Here is a 24,360-nt window from a genome sequence, read left to right as displayed (position 1 = left end):
GTTGCAGTTTTAAAAAGCAGAAGACAATATGATCACTTACCCTTACGAGCATACTTGTCAGGGGAGTTTTTTTTGTGTGGCAGCGGTGAGAAACTCTTACGTTGATGTGGCACTGTGTTGAAAGTATCCATAGACTCAGCTTCTTCTGACTGTTTTCCTAGTGGGGAAATCCTGACAATCTTCGGTAAGGTTGGGGTATCTAGCGGGCCCACGGAGCTTAGGCCATGCTTGGAAAGCCTGGACCCTGATGACGGCATACTAAGAGGGGATTTATAGAGCCTGGATGACTGGTAGCCAGTGTTACACAAAACCCGTGAACTTTTAGTTGTGTTTGCCCATGAGGGACTTTTGGCACCCTCCTTCGTGGCTCCCTCAGGTTGAGAGGACGCGTTTATCCCTCTCTTGTGCATAATCACCCTTAGGGTGTCAATGGGCGACCCGTTGACCGTCCACTCTGTAATGCCCATTTGACGCAGATGGGATCGAGCGTGGCTAGAGAGGCCTTTTCGGTTTTCAAAATACTCTCCACAGAACTCACAGCGAATATCTCTTGTAGGCTCCACTTCACGAGACATAGCTGTGGTGAAACCAGAGAGAGACAGTTAGCTCATTTGCTCCCAAAAACGTATAAATACATTCTATTTTAAATATTACCACGGTCCCCAAAAACTATTTATACGTGCTTTATGTTTTTTTTTTATGCTAGGGCATACAGAAGGCTTTGATGCATCCTCTGAACTGAAGAGAACAATTGAATGGTAGTTATTACAAAAACGGCCAGCAGGTGGGAGCAGAGTATAAGAGATCAACCAGGACTATGTTGCAAAAGGCTCTTTTTCCCCACTGTTTTAAACAGATTTGTGAATCATGATGAAACGTAGCTATATTCTAATGCTAATTGCTACATAATGGAAACAGATATACTTTTTTTTCTGATGAAAGAAGAGACTCTAATCTTTCTTTTGGTAGGTTCCATGTTTTTATAGCCATAAAACACAATATTCTGTGGGCCTTGCAAAATCTGTCAAAATCCAGTAAAACAGCTGGGAGCGAAGGGGGTTGCTTCAGTGAAAATGGCTGGGAGTGAATGGGTTAAAAAGTAGATGTGTCCCCTATGAAGCATTAACAAAATCTTAGATGACAAAACTTACCCAAGTTGAGTGGGAATGAATTGTCAGATTCGCGCCATCTGGAGAAACCCCCAGAACTGCCCACTGTTTCAGGAGTTGTGACCTCGAACTGCACAGGTTCAGGCTTCAGCTTCAGGATCAGCCCGCTTGAGGAAATCGTCAGAGTTGAATTAGACTTGGAACCGGCCGGTTGAGAAGGACTGGAGGAGCGGGCGAAGGGTAGTCGGCTAGGGACGGCCGATGGCGAGGAGCAAGTGGAGAGAGGGGAACGAGGGGGGCCAGGAGAGGATGGAGGCGGAGTTTTGTGAGTTTTTAAAGGACGGGCGCAAGGCAAGCCCCGGCTTGAGATGATTTCTCTTAGGGTGTCGATTGGGGAACCGTTGACCGACCACTCAGTGATACCCATTTGACGTAAGTGGGATCGAGCATGGCTGGACAGTCCTTTACGGTTCTCAAAATATTCCCCACAGAATTCACAGCCTATTTCCTTTGTAGGTTCACCTGAGCAATTAAAAAAACAAACAGAATATTGCATCATCTTGTATACTAGAGCACATATTCATTTCATCCAATGACACAAGACTCACTCGGTGGGAGGGTCATGAGCTCGCCACTGCTGAGGCGGAAGACTTGCATGGAAGATGATTTGAGACGCTTGGCAGGCGGGCCAAAGGATGAGGGAGAGGTAGCTTTGGAGGTCGACCCGCTTCCCGCTGTTGTCACCTTATACAGTAGGGATGGAGAGGAGGAAGGAAGCATTGCCTTTTTGGGGGAGGAGAGCATGGTAGGGATACGCCGGGATTCAGTGTCAAGCTGGAATTCACTGGCTTTGTGCTTGAAGTCGTCCGAGTCCATAAGCTGATTCAGGAGGGCGATAGGAGAGCCTTTCGATTCGGAGTACTCCACCCCAAAGTGCCGTAGGTGTGCCCGCGCATGGCTGGACAAGCCTTTGCGCGTCTCAAACCAGGCACCACACAGCTGACAAACTATATCCTTGCTGGGCTCCATCTCAAGGGCTGCATATTTAGAAAGAGATTTAAAAAATTAATGTCAATGGACAAACATGTTCATACGAATAAACAGACAACCAGACACTTACTGAGGTTGAGAGGAGCATCATTTTCATGTGGGGCCCAGATTGGTTTGGATGGTGACATGGTGGCGGAGGTTAAGAGGTTAGAGGTCAAGTTTTTCAACCCCACGGTCTTGTGCTCTGCGGAGCGCAAGGGGGAAGACACCGGCAGTAAAGAGGAAATAGGGGCTTTCCTGACCACTGAAGTTGGAGAGCTTGCATGAGACAGAATCGGAGAGCCACCAGGAGAGGGAGTAGCTGTTGAACCGGAATGGGAGGACATTGCTTTAACTGCTTTGGTCAAAAGGGAAAGGGGTATCGGTTTCTCATCCAATTCTTCGCCTTCCTCATGTCCTTTGTCCTTGTGGTTCTCCGAGTCAAACAGAGAGGAACTCTTGGCTGAATGGGGCTCCAGGTGCGGTGAGCTTATTTGGCTGTCTAGGTTATGATCCTTGGCAGTTTGGCAGAGGAGGTCAATGGATGCCCGCAGGTGAGAGCTAGCATGGCTGGACATCTCACGCCTGGTCGTAAATTGAGTGCCACAAATTTCACACTTCAAGTCATGAACTGTAAGAGAGACCAGAAATTCCATGAATTATGAAATGATACATTTATTTCATTTGATCCAAGTGACTCAGTCTTTTCATTCAAGCGTTTTTACCAAGCAGTCTTGGTTCAGTTCTGTACATTTTTGGGGGGCTAGACAAACCAATGTTTGTTGATTGTTCAAACAGATGATTGGCACTTCCATGTAAACACACAAGGGTTGGATGGAAGAAACCAAAATTTCATTCCATTTCAAATATGCAGACCGGGAAAGGAATTTGTGTTAATTGTTTATGGAGTGGATAGGACACAGGTCTAATCAAGATTTACCGATCTGAACCGTACTGAGCCAAACTGAACCAAACTGGTGGAAACAAGTCTTGTTTCCACTTCCTGATCTTCCCCATCTGATCTTGCTGAAGCATACCTGAACACTGAATGAGTGTTGTGTTCAAAATGGCCCAGGTGTCAGTAAAAAATGTTTCCAATGTCAGGCTGTCAAAACCATTCAGGAAGACATTTCTACTACCTAAGGAATGCAAATACTAAAACAACAAAGTGGCGTGCTTCCCTTATCATTTGGGCCTTGGCCTGCAGAGAAAAAAACCCAATAAACAGACATGGGTCCAAATAGATAAGCAAAATGATTGATTTATACATATGGTTCATCCAGTTTAATTTATGCCAAAAACTAATGGACAGTTGCACCACTGGATAAGACAGGCGAATCACTTGTTTCCTTACACTACACAACTGAAAGTACCTGATGAGACTAATTGACCATGATTTTAAAAAAATGACCTTGATACTGTGAAAGCTGCAATGAATTCAACTATGAAGAGGGAAGAGTCACAGTAAATTTCTGCAATATTACCTTATCTATGAGTAAAGCCTTCTTTCCAACCTTCTGGTGGCATGTAACTGCTGTAGCCTTGCCACCCTGATGGAAGTATTGATAAGCTATTGTGGAACCTTATACAATAGATCTGAGAGAAAAAGTGTACTTTAAACTGAAAAGTTGGTCTAGATTTGTGTCTACCTTCACTGAGCTCATGTCAACTGGTGAAGTCAAGGAAACTTATCTGTGCAAGCTTCACTTAAGAAGTCAAGGCCATTGCAATTTTTCTCTCTGGTGGAAAACTTACCAAGATACACATTAAGCTCCCCTTTGAATTATGTGGATAAGTAACAAATAAATGTCTGCCCACTTTGAGTCTGCTTCTTTGCCAGACAGATGAGTCACTCATTGAACTGACCATGTACAGGTTTATATAATCGTCTTTGTGTGTCCTGAAAAGCACTACATCAGTGTTGCTATTATTATTATATATATATAACTCATTTGCTCACAAAAACGTATAAAAACGTTCTATTTGAAATATTGTCATGGTCCCAAAAACGTATTTATATGTGTTTTATGTTTATTTTATGCTAGGGCATACAGAAGGCTTTGATGCAGCCTCTGACCTGATGAGATCGCTTAAAGCAATGGTAGTTATTACAAAAAACGCCCAGCGGGTAGCAGCAGAGTATAAGAGATCAACCAGGGCTATGTTGCAACAGGCTCTTTTACCCACTGTTTTGAACAGCTTTGTGAATAATGATGAAACTTAGCTATACTATAATGCTAATTGCTGCAAAACCGAAACATATATAAATATACTTTTTTTCCTGATGAAAGAAGAGACAATTTTTTCTTTTGGTAGGTTGCATGTTTTTATAGCAATAGAACACAATATTCTGTGGGCCTTTCAAAATCTGTCAAAATCCAATAAAAGATCAGGGAGCGAAGGGGGTTGCTTCAGTGAAAATGGCTGGGAGTGAATGAGTTAAGCGTATACTATCAATAACATCATGAATTATTGGCTGTGTCCAAATTCGTAGGCTGTGTCCACCAAAGGCTGCACTTGACAGCCACAGACATAACTTCCGGCACACCTCAGTTGCGCAGCGGTGTTCTGTCGAGGGGAGCTCATTTGTTGAGGCAAGCTGAAAGGATTGCCGCATATGAGCTCAGCGCCAGTTTGTTGAGGCCAAGAGACTGAGACGGGGTAAGGCCATTGAGACCTATGTATGAGTATGTATGCATCAGTGGCGATCGCTCTAAGACTGCAAGGGAAGCTCAGCTTCCCCTAAATGCCCCTCCCCCTTAAAAAACAAAGTGATGAAATATGCACTGCTGTGTGTACAATTCATTATGCGCCAGAATACCTTAATCTTTTTTTCAGAATCAGATACTTATCACTGATAACTGACACAAATTCCTTCTCATTCATCCCTGCAGTGCCATTAAACTTTTACACAGTTGGACGCTGCTTCGTAGAGTGGGTTGTTCCACTGTGCGAAGCTGGACAGTCATTGGATAAATGCTGCGAGTTATCCCGCCCATCGGACGCTCAGCGTCTCTGGGGGGGTTTATGGAGTATGGGACATTCGGCTACTGCTTGATGACTGGATGATCTGTCTGAGGTGTAAAAAATTAGCTTCCTCTCATTTGAATGACCAGCAGCTGCCACTGGTACGTATGTAGTATTTATTATTGTACTGCATTAAAACGCTGGCATTGGTATCAGCGAGTACTAACAAATAATAGGCCGATGCCATTTACCGATACGAATATAGAAATGTGAATGCAGCGCACACTCACTGACGTGTGATCACAGGTGTTCAGTGCATGCATTTCCTGTTTCACAAAGGTTTTTAAACAGTGCCTGCGCCTGACCAAGATAGTAATGATTTGACAGCCAAGTGATATGCAGTTCTTTGGAATTAAAAAACAAAACATGATTTTTTCAAACGGCATAGTATCGGTACAGTATTGGCATCGGCACAGCCGGGTATCAGAATCATTATCGGAATCCAAAAAGTGGTATTGGAACAACTTTAGTATTTATACAGTGAAAAGTGAATATTACTTTGTCAATCTACCATGTGCACCAATACATTTTATTCCGGGCACTCGTAAAATTTTTAGTTAGGGGCTACTGCGCTCAGAGGAAAAAATGCTAGTCTGGAGCCCTATTATTAATATTATTAATAATAGGTTCACTAACTGAATCGGTTTATGTCTCTCGCCATTGTATTTCAACTGTATCTGGACAGCAACCGTATCTGATGTTGCTGTATCGATTCTGTACATAAGAGATAATGATGCAATGTCACGATATTGATATTTCGTCCTACCTCAAAGCCATACTAAGGGAAGAAAATGTTAATTTAGGGATACAATGTCTGACTGAGGGTATTACTCTTAAAAGCTACTGCTACTGTTTTTGTTGACACTTGAAGCTTACAGCTTGGGAATGTACTTACCTGTACCTTTTTGAACCAAATGAAAGTTCAGAAACCAGTAATTACTGCAAATTGGTATTTTAGTACAGATTGTTCCAAAAGGACAGCAACCGAATAACTGGACTGAATGACATTGTAAGATTAAGCAGTAGCAAATGCAACCTTCACGTTTAAGAAAAAAAAAGGCCACTGTTTCTGTCACCTTTGCAGTCTTCATCTTCCCCTGCAGTAAGGCAATCCTCGTCGACGCGCTGCAGACGTGTTTTCTTTGGGCTGGAGCTGAGGCCATCGACAGCCAGGCACTCAGGCTCGACCTCTTCTTCAGCCTCTCCGTCACCTACAATACATCACACACAGTCCATTGTAGTATAGAATTCCAATGTTGAATAGGAAACTTAATAGTGATTCATGTGAGAAAGGAAACCCCCGTTTCAATTTTAAGGTTTTAGGAATTATTCAGGATAATTCATTCTTAGTTTATTTAGCTTAGCTTATTAGCTTATTTAACAAATATATGCAAAAACAGGTGTGAGTAGAAGTTTTTGTATTTTGCAGTTTCTGGTGCATACGGGAAATGCGAACACGATGCGAAGAGGAAAGACGTCGGCAAGATTTTCCAGTCAATCATTTTACAGTAAGAAGGACATCTATGGGCTTAAACCTAAAACTGAATTTGAATAATTATTATATACCGAAGTTACAGAGTGAAAGAATCATCTCAAAATACCCAAAGAAACTGATGATGATGTCAAAGATAACAGGTAAGGAAAAATTAGCACAGATTAGCAGCAGCTAACAGTGCTACTAGCATTAGCTTCTATGTTTGGCTAATAGCGATGATAGCTAAAATTTCAGTTGACATCATTAGTCAGTGCTCCTTCTTCTTAAACATCCAAGTCCTTGGCTAACATAGAGCTCCTTGATATTGACTGAGCATCCTATCAAGACAACAACAATGACGCAAAAACAAGGAAATAGTAATCTAATAGTAACAATGCTAAACTTCGAAAACAACCAACATTCTGCTCCGTCATCGACATGTCTCTTGGTCATCATCTCTGACTATCATGGCACTTAAACACTCATTCCTGCTGCTGCTGATGGTTCAATGTCAAACTCCAACTTGTATGACTTTTGGGGTGTCGGGACATGTAGGTGCCACAGTATTCAAATCAAATATGAAGCCGCTTGTCCGATAATAACAGTACAATGATGCGCTATCAACTAGAATATCTGAAAAAGAAAATTGCACACAAAGTTCGGGGCTGGAAGGCGGTATCCAATTGCCCATATGTCACATGCGCGGTCAAGTACATCATCTGCATTGGAGCAGGAGCTCATCATGCTTAACTTCTACACATCATGTAACCCGAAACTAGTAACTAGCATAACCTGGCATGACATCACACAAGAGCATGTATTTATGCATGCTAATGTACAATTAACACTTGACATGGGCATTCTAAGTGATTAAACTCACCTTTTGGCATCTGCACACAATTGTGTGGGAATGCAAGGCAATCTGTAACTGAAGTTTTATGAAGTTTTAACGTGCAAACGCTAGCTGCTCAAAAGAAGCAAAGGAAAACAAGTACTGTACTGGTGTTGAGTAAGCCCTGGCTACAGAGTGCAGTTCAAGGTGTGACTCAACGCAGAGTGGACCTCAACGTTTGACTCCACCTACACGGAGTCTCTGCCTGTAAGCGCCTTCTTCTGTTTGTTTTTTGTTGTTGGCCTATTTCTTGGCACCTTTAATGATGCATCGTCTTATGATGGAATTGATTAAATGTAAAAAATTACAAACTGACTGAAACCCAAATACTAACCTCAACCATCCAGGAAATGCGCCACATGCTGGGGACATGTGGTACTAGACCCATCACACTCATTTCTATGTGGAGGTTTTTTTTAAACCACAATTTTTGAAACCAATGGCCTAGACCAGCTGTTCTGCCTGTTTTTCATGTCTCCCTCCATCAACACACTAGATTGATGAACAAGATCGTTATCAGGCTTCTAAAGAACTTGCTTGTGGAGTCAAACGTTTAGGTCCACTCCACAATAATAATAATAATAATAATGCATCATATTTATAGCAAAGACGCTTTACAATGAATACATTATTCATGCACTCACACGCTGGTAGCAGTAAACTACATAAGTAGCCACAGTTGCCCCAGGGCAGGCTGATGGAAGTGTGGCTGCCAGTGTGCGCCTACGGCCCCTCCAACCACCACCAACATTCGCACCATTCATAAACTAGTGTGAGTGACGCTGGAGGCGTGTGTGTGAAGTGCCTTGCTCAAGCACACAATGATAGATGACTTGGAGAGAGCGGGAATCAAACAGTGGACCTTCCGGTTACTGGACAACCAGTTCTTACCTCCTGAGCCACAATAAGCTACGGCTCCAACTGCGTTCTGGGGCCTCACTCACATTTAGCATGAAACTCGAGGTGCATTCAATAACCGCTCACAGTGTAGGAAATTTCAAACTGGCAGAAAATTCAATCAATGAATCAAATGTCAACAACTAGTAGTTCAAAAATGTGGACTTTCTAACAGAGAGGTCCGTTGGTAGTTAGATAGTTAGGCCAGTGAGTGACGATTACACTGACGGAGGAAAACCCATTTCTGCCAGTGCTTAGACCATCTTATTTATTTATTTTTTTAAGTTTCTTGTCATTCATCCGCAAAACGGCCGTCCGGACTGACGGACAGTCCATCAGTAGGCTACTGACGGAATGCCCCCCTCTTCCCCTAATGAAGATCAGCACTATACACTATAAAATGGGTGGATCATTTATTTTACACATGTATGACAATAAATAACCAATAACATTTCTTGTACAGTTATTAAAGTTTTAAGATCATTTTGATGTCTATTATTTGCTATGAAAAAAAGATTTAGAATCCAAACAAATGAACAAGCGTATTTGACCTTATAGGTCCTACTGACTTTTCCACACAATTCTGCTGCATGTTGTCATTGTTGTTATAAAATAAATGATGATGTTATTATTCAACTGATGTGGTGTTTAGACCCGCTAGGGACCAAGTGATAAAGATAAAGATTTTAAAAAGTCATAATTTGAAGGTGAAGACAATACATTAATTCAAGAAGGTCTCAATATGTGTAAAGTGCACAAATGATACCACAAGGAAGAAACCAAAGCACAACCTTGGCATCAGAAAAATATGAGCCCAGTCTTTAGAATGGCAACACACAAAAGACACATTTCATGCATAGACACAAGTGACTCAAAAAATCTGTGCAAAAAGCAATGGCCCAAATATAGGCAGTCTCCTGCAGTTACGCATTACTAAACGTGCCATTTTCTGCGACAAATGGGTGAATCAAAAAGGACGCGGCGACAGACAAAGCTTTTTGTCTGGTAGGCGGGTCCCTCATCTCTTGACTGAAATGGAGCGGCGATGTGACACCTCGGGGTGCAGACGAACAGCGCCAATGAACTCATTATCCTCCAGCGTGGAGCAAAGTAAACCTTCTGCTCCACTTTGGATCCACTCAACTAAAGTCAAACTTACATCGGGCTAGTGGTCTGAGTTGGATCCAAATAAGTATAGTGGTGCACTAAGTTAACATCGTGTTTCCGATCACAACCACTACAAGATCCAAGATGATTCCACCAAAGGGAATCACAGCATCCTCTTAAGAAAATCAAAGCGAAGTAAAATGGCGAGGATTGGGCAACTGGAGGCAATTTTAGGGGTGATCGAAAAAAACTGACTCATACAACTGTAAACAGCGACCTATCAGCGATTATAATGCGATCCACACACCCGTCTTCGTAATTAACAATGCCTGTAGTAATGACCTGCTTAACGCGCTTTGACGTGCGCGTTACCTGCGAGGGAGACGCGCATTTTCTTGACACTTTTAATGGCTCTTGTCTGCCCACAATGGGACTCGAGATGCGGCTCGAGACGCGCGTTGCATCGCCGCCGTGGGAACCGACGGCACGCGGAGTCGACACCGGCCGCTACTCACCGGTCCGCGACCGCAGCGCATCGGAGCAAGACAGTTTTTCCGCTATTGTTTGGGTCTGCGGGGAGGTGGAAGCAGCCATTTTGCCCCCATATGCACCGCTGAGCTAAGGCGTGACCAATCGAGAGGAGGCGGAGGTTGGGATGAACGCACCGAGTCGAGTGCCACATCAACGGGCATCGGGAGACTTTCTCACCACACTCCTCCAGTCTCACTCTCCCTCTTTCCCTCATACACACGCGCGCGTACACACACACACACACACACACACACACACACACACACACACACACACACACACACACACGCACTTGAACAGGGTGACACCCAGGTCAGACACCCCTGTTTTGACTCGGCATTCAAAGTGACAGGTGAACTTCAAGCATCTGAGAGCCCATAGCTTCAATCATACATCCTTTCATTTAATTTAATCCATGCTTCAAAACACCACCAAGCCTGATTTTTTTTTTTTAAGCATTCATTCACTTTGGCCCACAACTAAATTCAGCTAAAAGCAGACTCGTTCTCTAATAGCCCTATTAGTAAACAAACCCTTCAATATCATTTAACAAGACTAAAGAAACAAGGAAAATCGATGACATTTAGACAGCATAATAAGAATATTAAATATACCATGGAAAACAGTGAAGCCAGTCATCATCAAGTGGAACCAAATAGCACAACGGTGACATAATCAAACTGAATGCCCCGCCACAATAGATGAAAAGATGAGAAGACAACTGGTCAGCTAGGCTGTCAAGAGGCCAAAAGCAACAACGAAGGAGCTACAGGAATTTCTTGCAAATACTAGTTGTTTAGTACATGTTACAACAATCTCTGTGGGATAGGGTAGCCTTACAAAGACTCTTACTTCTCAGCTGCTGGTTCTCAGTGCAGTTTCCAATCAAAAGCATGAAGAAGAATATTTAAGTAAATAAGCATTATTTTAGAAAGACTGCATGAGTGTAATTGCTGTGTGAGTCCAGCTACTGCCAAAAGACATCAGACATTTCGATTCTTCTTCAACAGACTACTTGCATTGTCATCCATCTGTTTATCCATTTATGCAATTACCACACAGCTTATCCTGTCCAGGGTCACAGAGAAATTGGAGTCTATCAAAATCGAGTTTAGAGCTTTTCATCAGCTAACTTATCATGCGTATTTTGGGACCGACAAAAGACGATACCAACAAGCATGCAGAACAAACTACACAAAAAAGCTTGAGCAGGCATTCAATCAAACTGTCTTGCAGTGAGAGCTGTATGTTGGCCTACAATGAATTCAAACCATAAAACGTACCTTCTTTAACATCCTCATCCTCATTCAAAGGTCCAGGAGATGCAGACGACAGAGAAACAGGAGAAGCAGCAGCTATCCTCCTTTCATTTGTCTCCCCTTCCATCTTAACCTCAATGATCCCATCCTCCTCCTCTTCCTCTTCCTCTTCATCATCATCATCTTCGTGAACAGAGACAGGGCTCCGTGGGGGTGCTGTGGGGATTACAAGGTCCGGTCTGCTAGAGAACAATTTTCTCAGGATGTGGATTGGCGAGATGGTAACATCCCAGTTTGTGATGCCGAAGTCTCGAAGGTGCGCTCGGGCGTGGCTAGACAGGCCGGCACGAGTGTCAAAGCCAGCGCTACAGAACTCGCAGTGCATCAAACTAAACGTGGATGGATCAAAGTTAGCCACTGTGGAGAGGAAAAAAAGTTGTTGTTTTGGATATGTGACGCAAATTTTGGATGTGATGCAAATGCATACAACCACTTCCTGTTACCATCTAAAATAACATTTCTGAAAAAAAAGTCTGTCATCCAGTTTACCCACACATTCAAAGACATGTATGTTAATTAGGGCCCGAGCAGATATTGTCCATGTATGAGAAGTTTCGTATAACTCCACATAGTATATTTCCCTTTACAGGAGCCTCGTTGCATTTTGTCATATGTCTATCGATAAAAAACGAGTTATAAAATTGAGCTTAGATATATTTGAGCTGGTATATTTTAATTAGAGCTGTCAAACGATTACATTTTTTAATCAGATTAATCATATCTTAGAATTTTGATTAATCACGATTAATCGCTTAATAATAAAGGCTTTTTTATCAACATTTTTTTCCCCCCAAATTTGAAGAGCACCGGTTATGTGTTAATTCTTTCAACATTTAATGTTATAAGGACGTCTTCAACGTTTTTTGATCCACTGTACGCGCTCATCCTCCTTTTTTTCTAATCTGTTAATTACTTGCATAATTTAAAAATTTTAAAAAATTACCCCAATATTTTGACATGAATAAATATTCTAAATGTGATATGCTAACATTTATTAAATGCTTTACTTTAATGCATGTAATTATGTCTATTGCTCAAACACAACCTGTGCTCCCTTAAACGTAGCCATCCGCTGTCACGCTAAAGGATAATCTATGGTCAAAATTAATAGTGTGATTAATCTGCATTAATTCATGATTAAATCCAATCATTTTTTGTGATTAATTAATCAGTTAACGCTTTAACTTTGACACCACAAATTTTAATATGCCTGTTTTTTTAGAAATCAATAGCTGTAATGTTGTAAGTTGAAACTTAAGATCCACAGTTATAAACTACAAACTGCTTTAGCATGCGCGTTCATCCACTATTAGTAGCGGCCGCCATATCCCGAAAGATTTTCATCACGTGGCTTGTTATTGACTCCAGCAGGCAGCATGCCGAAAATAACAGCTTTTCAGACCTCGACCTCATTTACCAGCATCTCCAGCTCACACTTTGTGAAGTTTCTCTTTTTTGCAGTGGCGTCTCATGGCTTGATAATCTGATCATGCAGAGTGATTATTCTCACCAGCAGGTCCTGCCACTAATTTGCTTATTTATATAGTGGCGTGGAGAGGGTGGGGTCTGGCACGCCAATATTTCCACATTGATTGAGATGTACTAAAAGATTGTGCTTGGATTCATGTGTACACAGTTATACATACATCCGGATGTCTTTGTGCGTGTGACGTTTTCTGGATTCAACCGTATGCCATGTTTCAATATAAAAAGCCAAACAAGTCTTTGTACATGAGGCCACTCTCTCCTCTCCCTGGTACTTTACATACTGCTCAGTATGTCCAGTTGAGTAAAAATATTAATATTTCTTGAGCATCATAACTTTCTCTGTGTATTCAAGACATGTTGGAGTGTCGCTGTGCTAAAAAAAAAAAAAAGCCTCAGTTGTTTTTTTTAATTGGTTCTTTTCGTACCCAAGCTTTCTCTTCAGGTTTGGAGAGTGGGTCGGCAATAGAAAATCTTCTCTTTCCACTTTCATGAGCCTGAGCTATGGTAGCCCTTAACTCATTCACATTAACTCATTTGTTAATGCTTCATAGAGGACACATCTCCTTTTTTAACTCTTTCACTCTCAAGCGAACCCTTCGCCCCCGGCTGTTTTACTGGATTTGGATTGATTTTGCAAGGCCCACAGAATATTGTGTTTTTGCTATAAAAACATTGAACCTACCAAAAGAAAGATTAGAGTCTCTTCTTTCATCAGGAAAAAAAAAGTTTACCTGTTTCCGTTTTGCAGCAATTAGCATTAGAATACAGACGCTCCCCTACTTACGAACATTCGAGTTACGAACAACGGTACATACGAACATGTCTGCGCGCATGTCAAAAAATGTTCGGAAAGAGATGCTGTAAGTTAGATTTTGTATTGCGCACCTTTTTCCGAGTACTGTAGTGCTTCTTTCCGCCGCTAATACCGACGCTGGCGCTGTGAGAGCTCACCCAGCATTGGAGGCTCAGCAACGTGTCGAGGAGGAGGAAGAAGAAGAAACGCCTGTCGCTCATAGATACTGTAAAGCCATCGCACTCTTCGAGCAGCAAGACCCAAATATTGAACGTTGCACAAAGGTTGCAAATCAATTGAATGATGCCACACAGTGCTATCGCATCATTTATGATGAAAAAAGAAGAAAACTGTGCAATCGTCGTTAGATCGCTTCTTTCGGCCAGTTTCTAGTAAATCCTCCAAGGAAGATACTCATCAACCCTCATCTTCTTCTCCTCGACGCTCAACTTCTTCCTACATTGAAGTTACGGAGGAGGAAGTAACTTTTGAAGTCCATTCCAGCGACGACGAAGAACCTCTCATGATATAAAATCCTCCTCTTCCGCCTCCTCCTCCTCCATCAAATCCTTAAGCATCGAGTACATCTTCCAAAAGTAAGTTAAACTTCATTTTATTTATCTTATTACGTACATGTACATACTGTGTGTGTCTCTCGCTCTCTCTCTCTAACATACGTAGAACAGTACTGTACGTATTCTCTTTAAACATCAATTATAATACAAAATATAGCACTGAAGCAACTTACGAACAAATTCACCTTACGAACGATCGCTCGGAACGTAACTCGTTCGTAAGTTGGGGAGCGTCTGTATAGCTAAGTTTCATCATTATTCACAAATCTGTTTAGAACTGTGGGAAATCAGCTTGTTTACAACATGGCCCTGGTTGACCTCTTGATACTCTGCTGCTGTATAAATACGTCTTTAGGACACTTAAAACATTTAAAACGTTTAAATATTGTAATATTTTAATACATATAATAATTTTACATTTTTGGGAGCAAATGAGTTAAGTGATTTAAAAAACAATTACATACATTCAATTTTGATGTCAAGTCGGGGGCCGCAAGCCATCATCCTCTGGGCAACAAATGGCCCACCAGACATAACCCTTGCTTTATAGGTTTAATTGTCTTACAGTCTCTCAGTGCATCTTGAAGTGCTCCATTAACATTCTTGCCTATTTTCATCACATTATTCTTAGTAGAAGATCGGACATTTTTGACAACACAGTTTTATGAAATTCGGCATGTTAACTCATTCAAACTCAAAAAGATTTAAATACGTTTTTTAATACTTTGTCATGCACTCCCAAAAACGTATTTATACGTGTTTTATGTTTGTTTGTTTTTAATGCTAGAGCATACAGAAGGCTTTGATACAGATTCTGACATGAATGGGTCATGAATGGCTTAAAGTGAAGGGGGTTACTTCAATGAAAATGGCTGGGAGTGAATGAGTTAAGAGGAGACACAATTTTACCATGAAAATCAGTATCTTAGCATGATTACAATAGTGTCTTATGTTGGCGTAGTGTCTGCTCGTCTTTCCTTACCAATCCAAAATAAACACCATCTTGGTGAGTTTCAGAATACACTTTAACAAATTAAAAGATGCTGACCTTTTTTCTTCTTCTTCTGATAGGAAAAGCGCTTCTCAATAGCGTTGACCTCCTCTGGGGATATGAAGTGGCGGACATTGTAGCTGACGCCCACCCGGTTCAGGTGACCCCTGACGTGATTGGCGAGGCCAATGCCGTTATGGAATCGATCGGGGCAGTAGGGGCATTTCCTCTCCACACTCTTCAGAGCCTCATCAATCTCATCTTCCACTTCATCTAAGATGTCCCCAGACAGCAAATGTCGCATGCGCTCTTCGTCAATGTCGTCATCATCATCCTCATCACTCTCAATTTCTGTAAGGGGTGCAGTAATGCGGTTGCTTCTCCTCAAAACAAAAACCTTTCTGCCAATCTCTTCTTCTTGCACATCTTTCTCTTTAAAACTATTCCTCATTTGGGGAGATATTGTAGCACTCAGCTGCTCTGGACATTCTGCATAAAAAGAAAGAAACAATAAGGGTACAATTTAGGCCTTGAATATTGCATCATGGTTTAGTTCACCCATTTTAGCCTCACCTAGATTAGATTTAGCTCTGGTGCGCCCTTTCACAACAACCTTCTCAAGGTCAATCTCAGGGCTCTCATCCCGGTCCCCCTCAGTCCCTGGAAACTCGTCGTCATTTGGTCTTGACCCAAGCTTGGCTCTCCTACTAAATCTCCTGTTCTTATTACTTCCAAGGACTATCTGGGTTGCCACATCGTTCTCAGAGGTTGGTTTGGTTTGACATGAGTTGGGCATGGATATAGAGTCGTTGGAATCCAATACGGAGTTTGAAACACGATCATGAGACGAATGGCTGGACTCAGAATCAGCCTGTGTCCTGCAGATGGAGTCCAATCCGGAGTGAGCCTGTTTCCTCTGTCTCTTTGCTATGGATTGACTTGAGCCAAGAGGAGATGAACATGATGGGGGATCGGGAGAGGAGGAGCCGGACTTAAATACTAAAGTGGATTTTTTTCTCATGTGTGTCTTGGTGTGATTAGCAAGCGCCTGGGAGGTTCTTGTGCTGAAGTTACATTGCGTGCAAACAAAGCGACGGCGGTACAAGGCAGCCCGCGGTTGGAATGTGGTCCCAAAAGAACCTGAAGCCACAAGGTCACCATCTGACGTTGAAACTGGAGTCTGGTATAGAATTGGACAAGTGTCTGACACCTTGCCAGGAGTAGGAATTGGACTCATGTGTTGTGGGCTTTCTTGCTTTACTACCTTAGTGTCTGGTCTTTCTTTTGCCTTCTCATTTTTATTCAGTTTCTCGATTTCTGCCAGGATCTTGACACGAGATTCCTGGTGCCTTTTTTGGTGTTCGGCTAGTACGACAGAATCCGGCAAGTCCCAACCACACTCAGGACACTGAAAACGTTCTGAAGCGTCTTCACCTGTTTGTCGGTGCTCAATCATGTGCTCTTTGAGGTGGACCTGTTTGTTGAAGTATATGCTACATTCCACGCAAGTGAAAATATCTGTACCGTGCTCAAGACGACAGTCTTCGTCCTCATCTACTTTTTCTTCTCCATCTCTGATCATGATTGGATCTTCTACCAGTCCTTTCCCAAAATCATCAAAATGGTGTGATCCTCCACTTTGGCCTGGAGGTGTCAATTCAGCATTCATTGACCTTTCAGGACTCCCACTTTCTTGTGTAGCATCCCCCGGTGATGTGTGTAGTAAGGTTTCAGTGAAGGGCCCGAGTAGGACTCTCTTCTTTCTGCACCTCTGGACGAGTGTCGAGTGAGCCCATGGGCCAGGAGAGGGACACTCAGGGTCCGAGTCTCCAGTAAAGGTGTACACATCCATCTCACGCGCCTTGATATCTTTTCCCTCTAGGCTTTTCTCTTCCTCCCTTTGGTCTGTGTCCTCCTCCATCTGGCAAGCATCATTTAGTTTGATTTTGCAGAGGGCGACCTCAGCTCCCGCAGATACCGTACAGTCATGGCTACCTCCTACTGTGAACCAAAAGTTGTGAATGAAAAAGAGCCTTACAAAAAACTGTAGGAAAACAGATTTCTGTTCTACCTTGTGGGTACTTACATTCTGTTGGGCCAAGCTGAGATGTATTTGGTTCTTCTTTTTTTGTGCTTTCTTCACTTTCTGTGCATCCCTCCCCAGAGACAGACAGAGCAGCCTCAAGATCCACATGCTGCAATTTTCCAGGTTCTTTGACATCCTCTCTGTCAACTCTGGACAGTACCCAAAAGAAAAATAATATATACTGTACATACACATTATATAAAAATATATTTTCTATAAAGATATAGTAGTAGTAGTAGTGTATATATGTACACTATAGTGTATATACTGTACATATACTCACACTACAGTATGAGTATGTATTGTATATACTTTAATATATATATATATATATATATATATATATATATATATATATGTATATATCCATGCATACACTATGTACATACACTATACATTTTGCACATATATACATATACATATATATGTACATATACAATACATATACACATATATACTTACAATGTCACACTAACGCTTTCCATGCACATGCCATAGAGGCACTATCTGTGAATATACTGTAACTTCTGTGCACCACCAGGCATAAAGTCATCACATGGAACTCGCTAAACAAACAACAAAAGACATCTGCAATTTAATTATTACTACTAGATTAGATGGATAAATATCAGGTGTCTGCAAGATTAAGAACTTTAAATGACCAAGTGGGGAGATCAGTGACTATATTAACCGAGCAAAAAACAACAACTCAGGAATTGTCCACAGCAATGTTTTTTTTTTTTAAACTAAGAATAGTCAGAGCTTTATCAGAAAGGATGAATGAGATTGGAAAAGTAACCTTGGATAATTGTGACTAAACACAATATTATGTAAATATTTGATGAAATCATGTCATACAAAATCAATGTATATCCCCACACACAATGTGATGAGAACTCCATAGGACAAAGTATCTACAGTACAATATATGACCTTAAGAAAACAACTCATTGGTGAGACTATTAGGGGAAATGCTTCAATAAGCTAGCTATATTTAATTCTGCAGCAATGGGAGAACATCATGTGATCTGGTGAGTCCAAACTGGCTATGTTTCATGGTGATGGGCATGCCTTGTGGGACAGTGTTAGGCTCTTTGGTCAGGTCTAGGTTCAACAACATGATGTTCTTAAAATTAGGTCAGCTGAGCACTTGAACGCATGAGCTGGTTCTTCCCCAATAATGGATGTTATATTTTTCGGATTTAACCGTACTCCAAGAAAAAAGGGGGGGGGGGGGAAACAGGAATTCCATCTGTCCATTTTCTATCTACCACTTGTTGTGCTCAGTCACCACATGGCACCTATCCCAAATGTTTTCAAGTGAAAAACAGACTCCACTGTAGACTAATCCCATTGGTCACTAAATGGGACTCAATCCCATGCCAACAGAAATAAATGTCTGCTACGTGAACACAACACCATAGATGACCCAATACCATGATTCAGAAGGGTAAAAGAGTGAACGGGTGGTTCAGGAAGGATGAGACATTTTCAAACATGGACTGGCCACCAGAGTCCAGACCTGAACCTCACTGACTGTACCTTAAAGCTGCACAATCTGCTCAAAAATGTCTTTACAATAGACTTTTTATTTGACTATTTATGACACATTAAACATTTTTTAATTTGTAGATTAACATCTTAGCTGTTCACAATGGGTACTCCTGCAAGCCTCTGGTCAATAGTTTTCAGAGTTCAGACTGGATTCGGGTTTGAATTTCCCGCCCTCTGTCTGCTGATGTGAAGTCATGCACGCATTGTGTATGTGAAGAAGAGAAAATGTAGTTCTATTTTTCGGCCACAGGTGGCAGTAGTGATCTGAAATTCACACAGCCGTATATAGCGAGAATTTGGCCAACAAGATGGCGTCCATGTCATGTGACCAGCAGTTGACCAAAAAACAGCGTGGCCAATCACAGCGTGATTGATCAGCTGCTGGTCACATGACATATGGACGCCATTTTGTTACCCTGCAGAAACAGAGTTGGCCAAACTCTCTCTATATATACGGCTCTGGAAATTCAATTTTCAGTTCAACTTTCTGCTTTCAGTAGCTTTAAAGCAAGGCACCACTGAAAATTCATTGTCCTTCATTTGATTAGGCAGTGTGTATGAACATTAATGGTATCTGATTCCCTGGGGAAAAATTAAGTTAAGTATCAATAATAATGGCATACCCTGCAGTGTCATTTTGACCAGTTTTGAGCAGTTCATGTAATCACTGTGACGTAACGCATGCTGTAATTTGGGACTGCTAATTTTGTAGTTGTTTCCTGGTCTGTTTTGCTATATAAATGCAGTACAGTATGGCGTCGTTAAGTATTGCCATAATTTAGATAGCATTCCTAACCATCTCACATTTCATATGTTCTTAATTTGAGAAATGAAAAAAAAAAAGAATGCAAATGCAGTTAGCCTGCGAGTCTCCACAATAGATCTATGAAAAGTTCTATGTCCGAAAACTGTGTGGGACCCTCAACAAAATTTGTGTGGCAATTTTTTCTGGCTGTAACCACTTGGCCATTTTCAGCCTTTTCAAAGGGGCATTGTGTAGGATTTAATGCTATCTTGTGGTGAACTAATAATTAATTCATTTTAAAACGCACAGTTTATTTCAAGAATATGCAAAAAAAAAACCATGTTCTATCACATCAACGAACATGTTTTTCTTTTTATAATCGTAGGTCTAGTAATCCCTAATTATATTACCTACGCCGTGCCGCGCATTACAGGAGGTTGACATGTTTCGCCGCCATCTTTCTGCTCCGGATACTCGAAAGAGAAGAACTTTGCGAACATAGTTAGCCTTTGGTGGTGTTTGCAGCTAGTGTCGGACCCAATGGGTAGACCGCTGCATACCTTCCGCAGCTACTGAGTCCTGTGATTTGGGCTCCTGCCGCTTGCCTCCCTCTGCTTTGCACTAACTAGCTTTTGCTAGCTTCTCCGCGAGCTGCTCTTGTAGCCGCTCATGCTAGCTCCTGCTCGCCGGGCTGCCTACTCGCTCGCTGATTCCAAATTTTAATTGATGGGAGGCTTGTGAAGTATGGTCTCTCTGAGGCACTGTAGTTGCATTATATTAATTTACCACTAGATGGCACTAAATCTTACACACTGTCTTTTTAACACAACCTGTTCAAGTCGGGATTCAGCCCTTTTTTCCTGAGTCGCTATTCTGTATAAACAGCACAAGCATAGAATTCCGGGTGTTAGTAACCGAGTTAAGACAATGCCCATTTATATGGTGAAGGCTGTGATAGCGGTACAACTGGGTGTGTCTGCAAAACAATTATTTATATGTCACACCAGATGCTAGCACTGATGTTGTCGTGCTTCTAATTGATTTCATGAAGTTGGCTCACTGTGAAGTCGAATGAACATTGCTCCCTTTCAGGTCTGTGTAAGCCGGCTAATAGCGGGACTTTCATTTACTGCTCTGATGAGGCCATTTTGCAAAATGGTTGTTTAAAAAACGGCTTGAGTTTACATTACAATACACCACAGTACCACCTTCCTCACCTGGGTCCAGAGGAAGGAGATCCTGGGCTTTGAGCAGCCAGACCATGAGGGTTAGAAAAATGCTGCAGCTCCTCCTCTGACATATAACAGCACACACAAACCACAGAAACAATCACTTCACAGCCAAACAGTTAAAACTCACAGTCAAAACTACATTGTCTTATAAATGGCTTAGACATAGAGGGAGAACTAAGAGACTTCTGACTACAAGAAGACTGAATCACATTTAAAACGATAAGAAGACGACAATGATAATGACTGAATTGTTTGTGTTTTCACTATAAAGTTGCAAAACTTTTACAAGATATGAAAAGTGATATGTTACCATCAAGTGTTTCTTTTTCCGAGTCAGAGTCCCAGCTTAGGGAGGAAGAAAAGGCTGAGGACCTGGATCTCCTCTGTGCACTCCTCGGTGGGTCTGCACTGTGCTCAGAGCCCTCGGTCTGCTTGGGACCCTTATCTCCATCGTGACCTTGTGAGCCTTTAGCAGACGTCGGGACATCGCTCACATCGGAAGAACGTGAGGACTAAAAAATATATCATATATTTATCATGGTCACTGTGTTATAGGTTAAGAATGGCATTTTTGTTGACTTTATTCAAAAACAAACATTGTATTTTAAAGATACAGTAGTTTAGTGATTGATGTGATGGACTGGTGAACAGTGCAAGATTGAACCCACCTTTTGCCTCAAATTAGTTATGGATGGATGGATATGGATGACATCACAAAACACCTTCATCCCCCCGTATTCTATTTAAACCACCTAGTAAGTGTGACCGGCGTATATATTTTTTCCCACTGGGCTATGGGACACAAAGAATTGTGCTTTACAAGTTCTGCCTAGCAACCAACAAATATGTGGCCCAACAAGGACAAATAATCCATGTAAGACTGTTGCTCAACAATGCCATGTAAAAGTCTACATCAACACTTACCTTTGTTGTTTTAGTAATCTACCACTACTGTAAATAGAAGCAGGTTTGTAGCCAGGGCAGAATTTTAACCGAGATCCATCAAATTTCTACGTTGTTTTTTTGGATGACATTTTAGCTGACTTTAGCCAGCCAATCGCATGGAACATATAAACAAACAACCATTTATAGTCACATCTATATATAATTTAGAGTTCAATGAAACTTAACATGCATGTTTTTGGTATGCGGAAGCAAAACACACAAGTACAAAAAGAAAAGAAAACTCTACAAAGAAAGGCCGGAGTAGAGATTAGGACCTTGAACCTCAAAAATGTGTGGCAGATGTGCTAACCACTAGTTTACCATGCTACCCTGCAATTATTACAGCTTTGTAACGACTAGTGGCTTATACTGCTAAGTAACATTTGTATTTCTGTCAACTTATATTATAAATCACAAATTGTTTATGTTGTCTGTGTGATTCATAACATTACCTAAGACATGCCCCACCATTTTTCCCACCGTAAATGACAGTAGTGACAGTGACATGAGGGTTTTTACCTGCTGTAAGGCGCAATTAAGGAAGGCTGGGGTGACAGGGTTTTGTGCAGAGTTCAAAAGTGGGGGCACATAGCTGGTCCCTGGGGTCAGGGGTCGCCCTTCTGGCTCCATTGTCCCCCCCAGAGAACAGTATGAAGTCCCACGGTTGAGCAGACTGTCTACATTGTGCACTCCTCCTTGTCTTCTGCAAACATCCAAACAGGAAGAAAAAAAGTGCTAAGTTACTTTCTGTGCCTTCAACCCTCATATATTACTCAACACTGATTGCATTCACTTGCATGACAAAACGCAGTTGGTGTGTTAATAGCAGGTATGTGAGACAATGCAAAAGATTGCAGAGTTGCAGAATGTTCATGATTTAGCTGTCCTCAGTATATCCCAAACCAGCAGGAGCAGCAGCAGCAGCAGCAGCTGTATAGGCCTGTCTGACCCATTTTCACAATATGTCTGCTCTTTTAAAAGAGACAGGATACCCGAATGGTTACATAAAGATGTGGCGTTTATATCCAGGCCCGAGTCCTTTCTGTCCGTTTAGAGTCAATAAGAAAATATCCGAGACGTCAAAAGGTGCAGCGTCTTTACTTGTCTTGCGCTAGCTTATACCAAGTACGTGGCCGGTGTTGAAGATCGTTCGTTGTCAGGTCAATCTAAGAACCACGACGCAATGCACGGTGCCTTTTAAAAAGCACAAACGCCCATCGGCTACAATTTCACCCGGAAAATACTCACTGATATCGGCCTGGTTAGCGGATCCAGGGGAGGGAGTCGCAGCCTAAGCGGCGCTCGACATAGTTGAAGACCGAGCAAGAAGCTTGACACTCAGGAGACGATGCTCGATACAAGCCCCCGCCTGCTTACATGCACGAATCTGCTCTTAAAGTGTCACTGCGGACTGTTTTGGGATGTTTTACATGGCCCTTTTGCAGCCGCCAGGCACAGGACTCCATGTTATTAGATTTGCAGGCACGCCACCGCGGCGGCGAAGTACGTAACGACTGGGAGGTGACGAGAAGTTGGAGTCGCCCTCGAAGCTCCAGCAGCAAGTTTATTAAGTTTCACTTTTAAAGGTTCTTTCATGCAAGAAAATTAGTATTGGATCATGCGTGTTTTGTACATTTACCTTAAAAAATTACTATAGCATGCTATTTACTTGTTTACTGCATATACTATATTATGGTAGTTTAAATACTTAAGTGGATTATTTACGTTAACACATTTAAATGATATTGAAAGTTAGAATATCTACGAAGTGCAATTGATGTAGAAGATGCTATTTGTCAATTAGCATTAGTTTGGCTTACATAAACGCAGTTAAAAATGACTCAATTATATTTTATTATGCGAATTTAGTAACAGGTGTATCATCCAGTTTAAAATTGGACACCCTCATTAAATTCGCTAAATATTGGAACACATTGCTCGAGTAATAGGCTTTAAATAGTCCTTTAGCGGACCCTAGTGGCCTCTACCGGAAGTGGGCTTGTTATCAAGTAAACTGTTTAATTAGACTAACTGAAGCCTTCAATAAAACTTATATGTCTATATTTCAAATACTGTGTTTTGTGGTTTGGTGTGCTTTGTTTGTTTATGGTCTGGCTTTTATTGAAACGCGTTTAAACTTTAGGGCACATTTTTTACAATCATCAAAGTAAAATGTCGCAAAAAGTAGATACCTAGGTATGCCTACACGATTATTATTTTATTTTATTTTTAAATGTACTTTCCGCCATCTAGTGGAAGAGCATTACATTTATTTATTTATTTATTTATTTAAATATGCCCCAGCGCACTAACTGGCAATCAGCGCTCCAGACTTTTATTGAGCAAAGGCACTACAAAATAGCTCATGGCTGTGGCACAGTGGCATACAACCCAAAAATGTCAGAAAAAAATGGATACACAGGTTATATCTATGTTTTGTTATCTTGTGGAAAAGCATTTGATTATTTTGCGCGTCACTATGTCGCTGGCAGGCAGTTTAGCAAAGACAATTTATTATTTTTTAATAAACAAAAGTACTTGAGACCAAATAGGTCAAATTTGATCA

General features: G+C 41.5%; 1 protein-coding gene across 3 annotated transcripts in view; it reads right to left on the bottom strand.

The window, feature by feature from the left end:
- The window catches only part of wizb (WIZ zinc finger b), a 37,570-nt gene extending 14,267 nt beyond the window's left edge, over window positions 1-23,303 (bottom strand). The window contains exons 1-13 of one of the 3 annotated variants that reach the window (XM_077558674.1): window positions 23,043-23,303; window positions 22,314-22,497; window positions 21,160-21,361; window positions 20,835-20,910; window positions 17,319-17,467; window positions 15,806-17,233; window positions 15,290-15,721; window positions 11,350-11,742; window positions 6,242-6,376; window positions 2,230-2,769; window positions 1,718-2,146; window positions 1,152-1,631; window positions 41-577 (exon numbers count right to left, since the gene is read on the bottom strand). In XM_077558674.1, coding sequence (XP_077414800.1) covers window positions 41-577; window positions 1,152-1,631; window positions 1,718-2,146; window positions 2,230-2,769; window positions 6,242-6,376; window positions 11,350-11,742; window positions 15,290-15,721; window positions 15,806-17,233; window positions 17,319-17,467; window positions 20,835-20,910; window positions 21,160-21,361; window positions 22,314-22,424 — 4,912 coding nt within the window. In that variant the 5' untranslated portion in view covers window positions 22,425-22,497; window positions 23,043-23,303. Of the gene's footprint in view, window positions 1-40; window positions 578-1,151; window positions 1,632-1,717; window positions 2,147-2,229; window positions 2,770-6,241; window positions 6,377-11,349; window positions 11,743-15,289; window positions 15,722-15,805; window positions 17,234-17,318; window positions 17,468-17,780; window positions 17,839-20,834; window positions 20,911-21,159; window positions 21,362-22,313; window positions 22,498-23,042 lie in introns of those variants that run through there. The other 2 variants (XM_077558676.1, XM_077558675.1) reach the window with 2 other exon arrangements.
- Between the last annotated feature and the right edge of the window lie 1,057 nt (window positions 23,304-24,360).

The sequence above is a fragment of the Vanacampus margaritifer genome, chromosome 2, assembly GCF_051991255.1.
Source record: "Vanacampus margaritifer isolate UIUO_Vmar chromosome 2, RoL_Vmar_1.0, whole genome shotgun sequence".
NCBI lineage: Eukaryota > Metazoa > Chordata > Actinopteri > Syngnathiformes > Syngnathidae > Vanacampus > Vanacampus margaritifer.
Note: the sequence above shows the minus strand (reverse complement) of the source record. Positions and strands in the feature narration are given on the sequence as shown.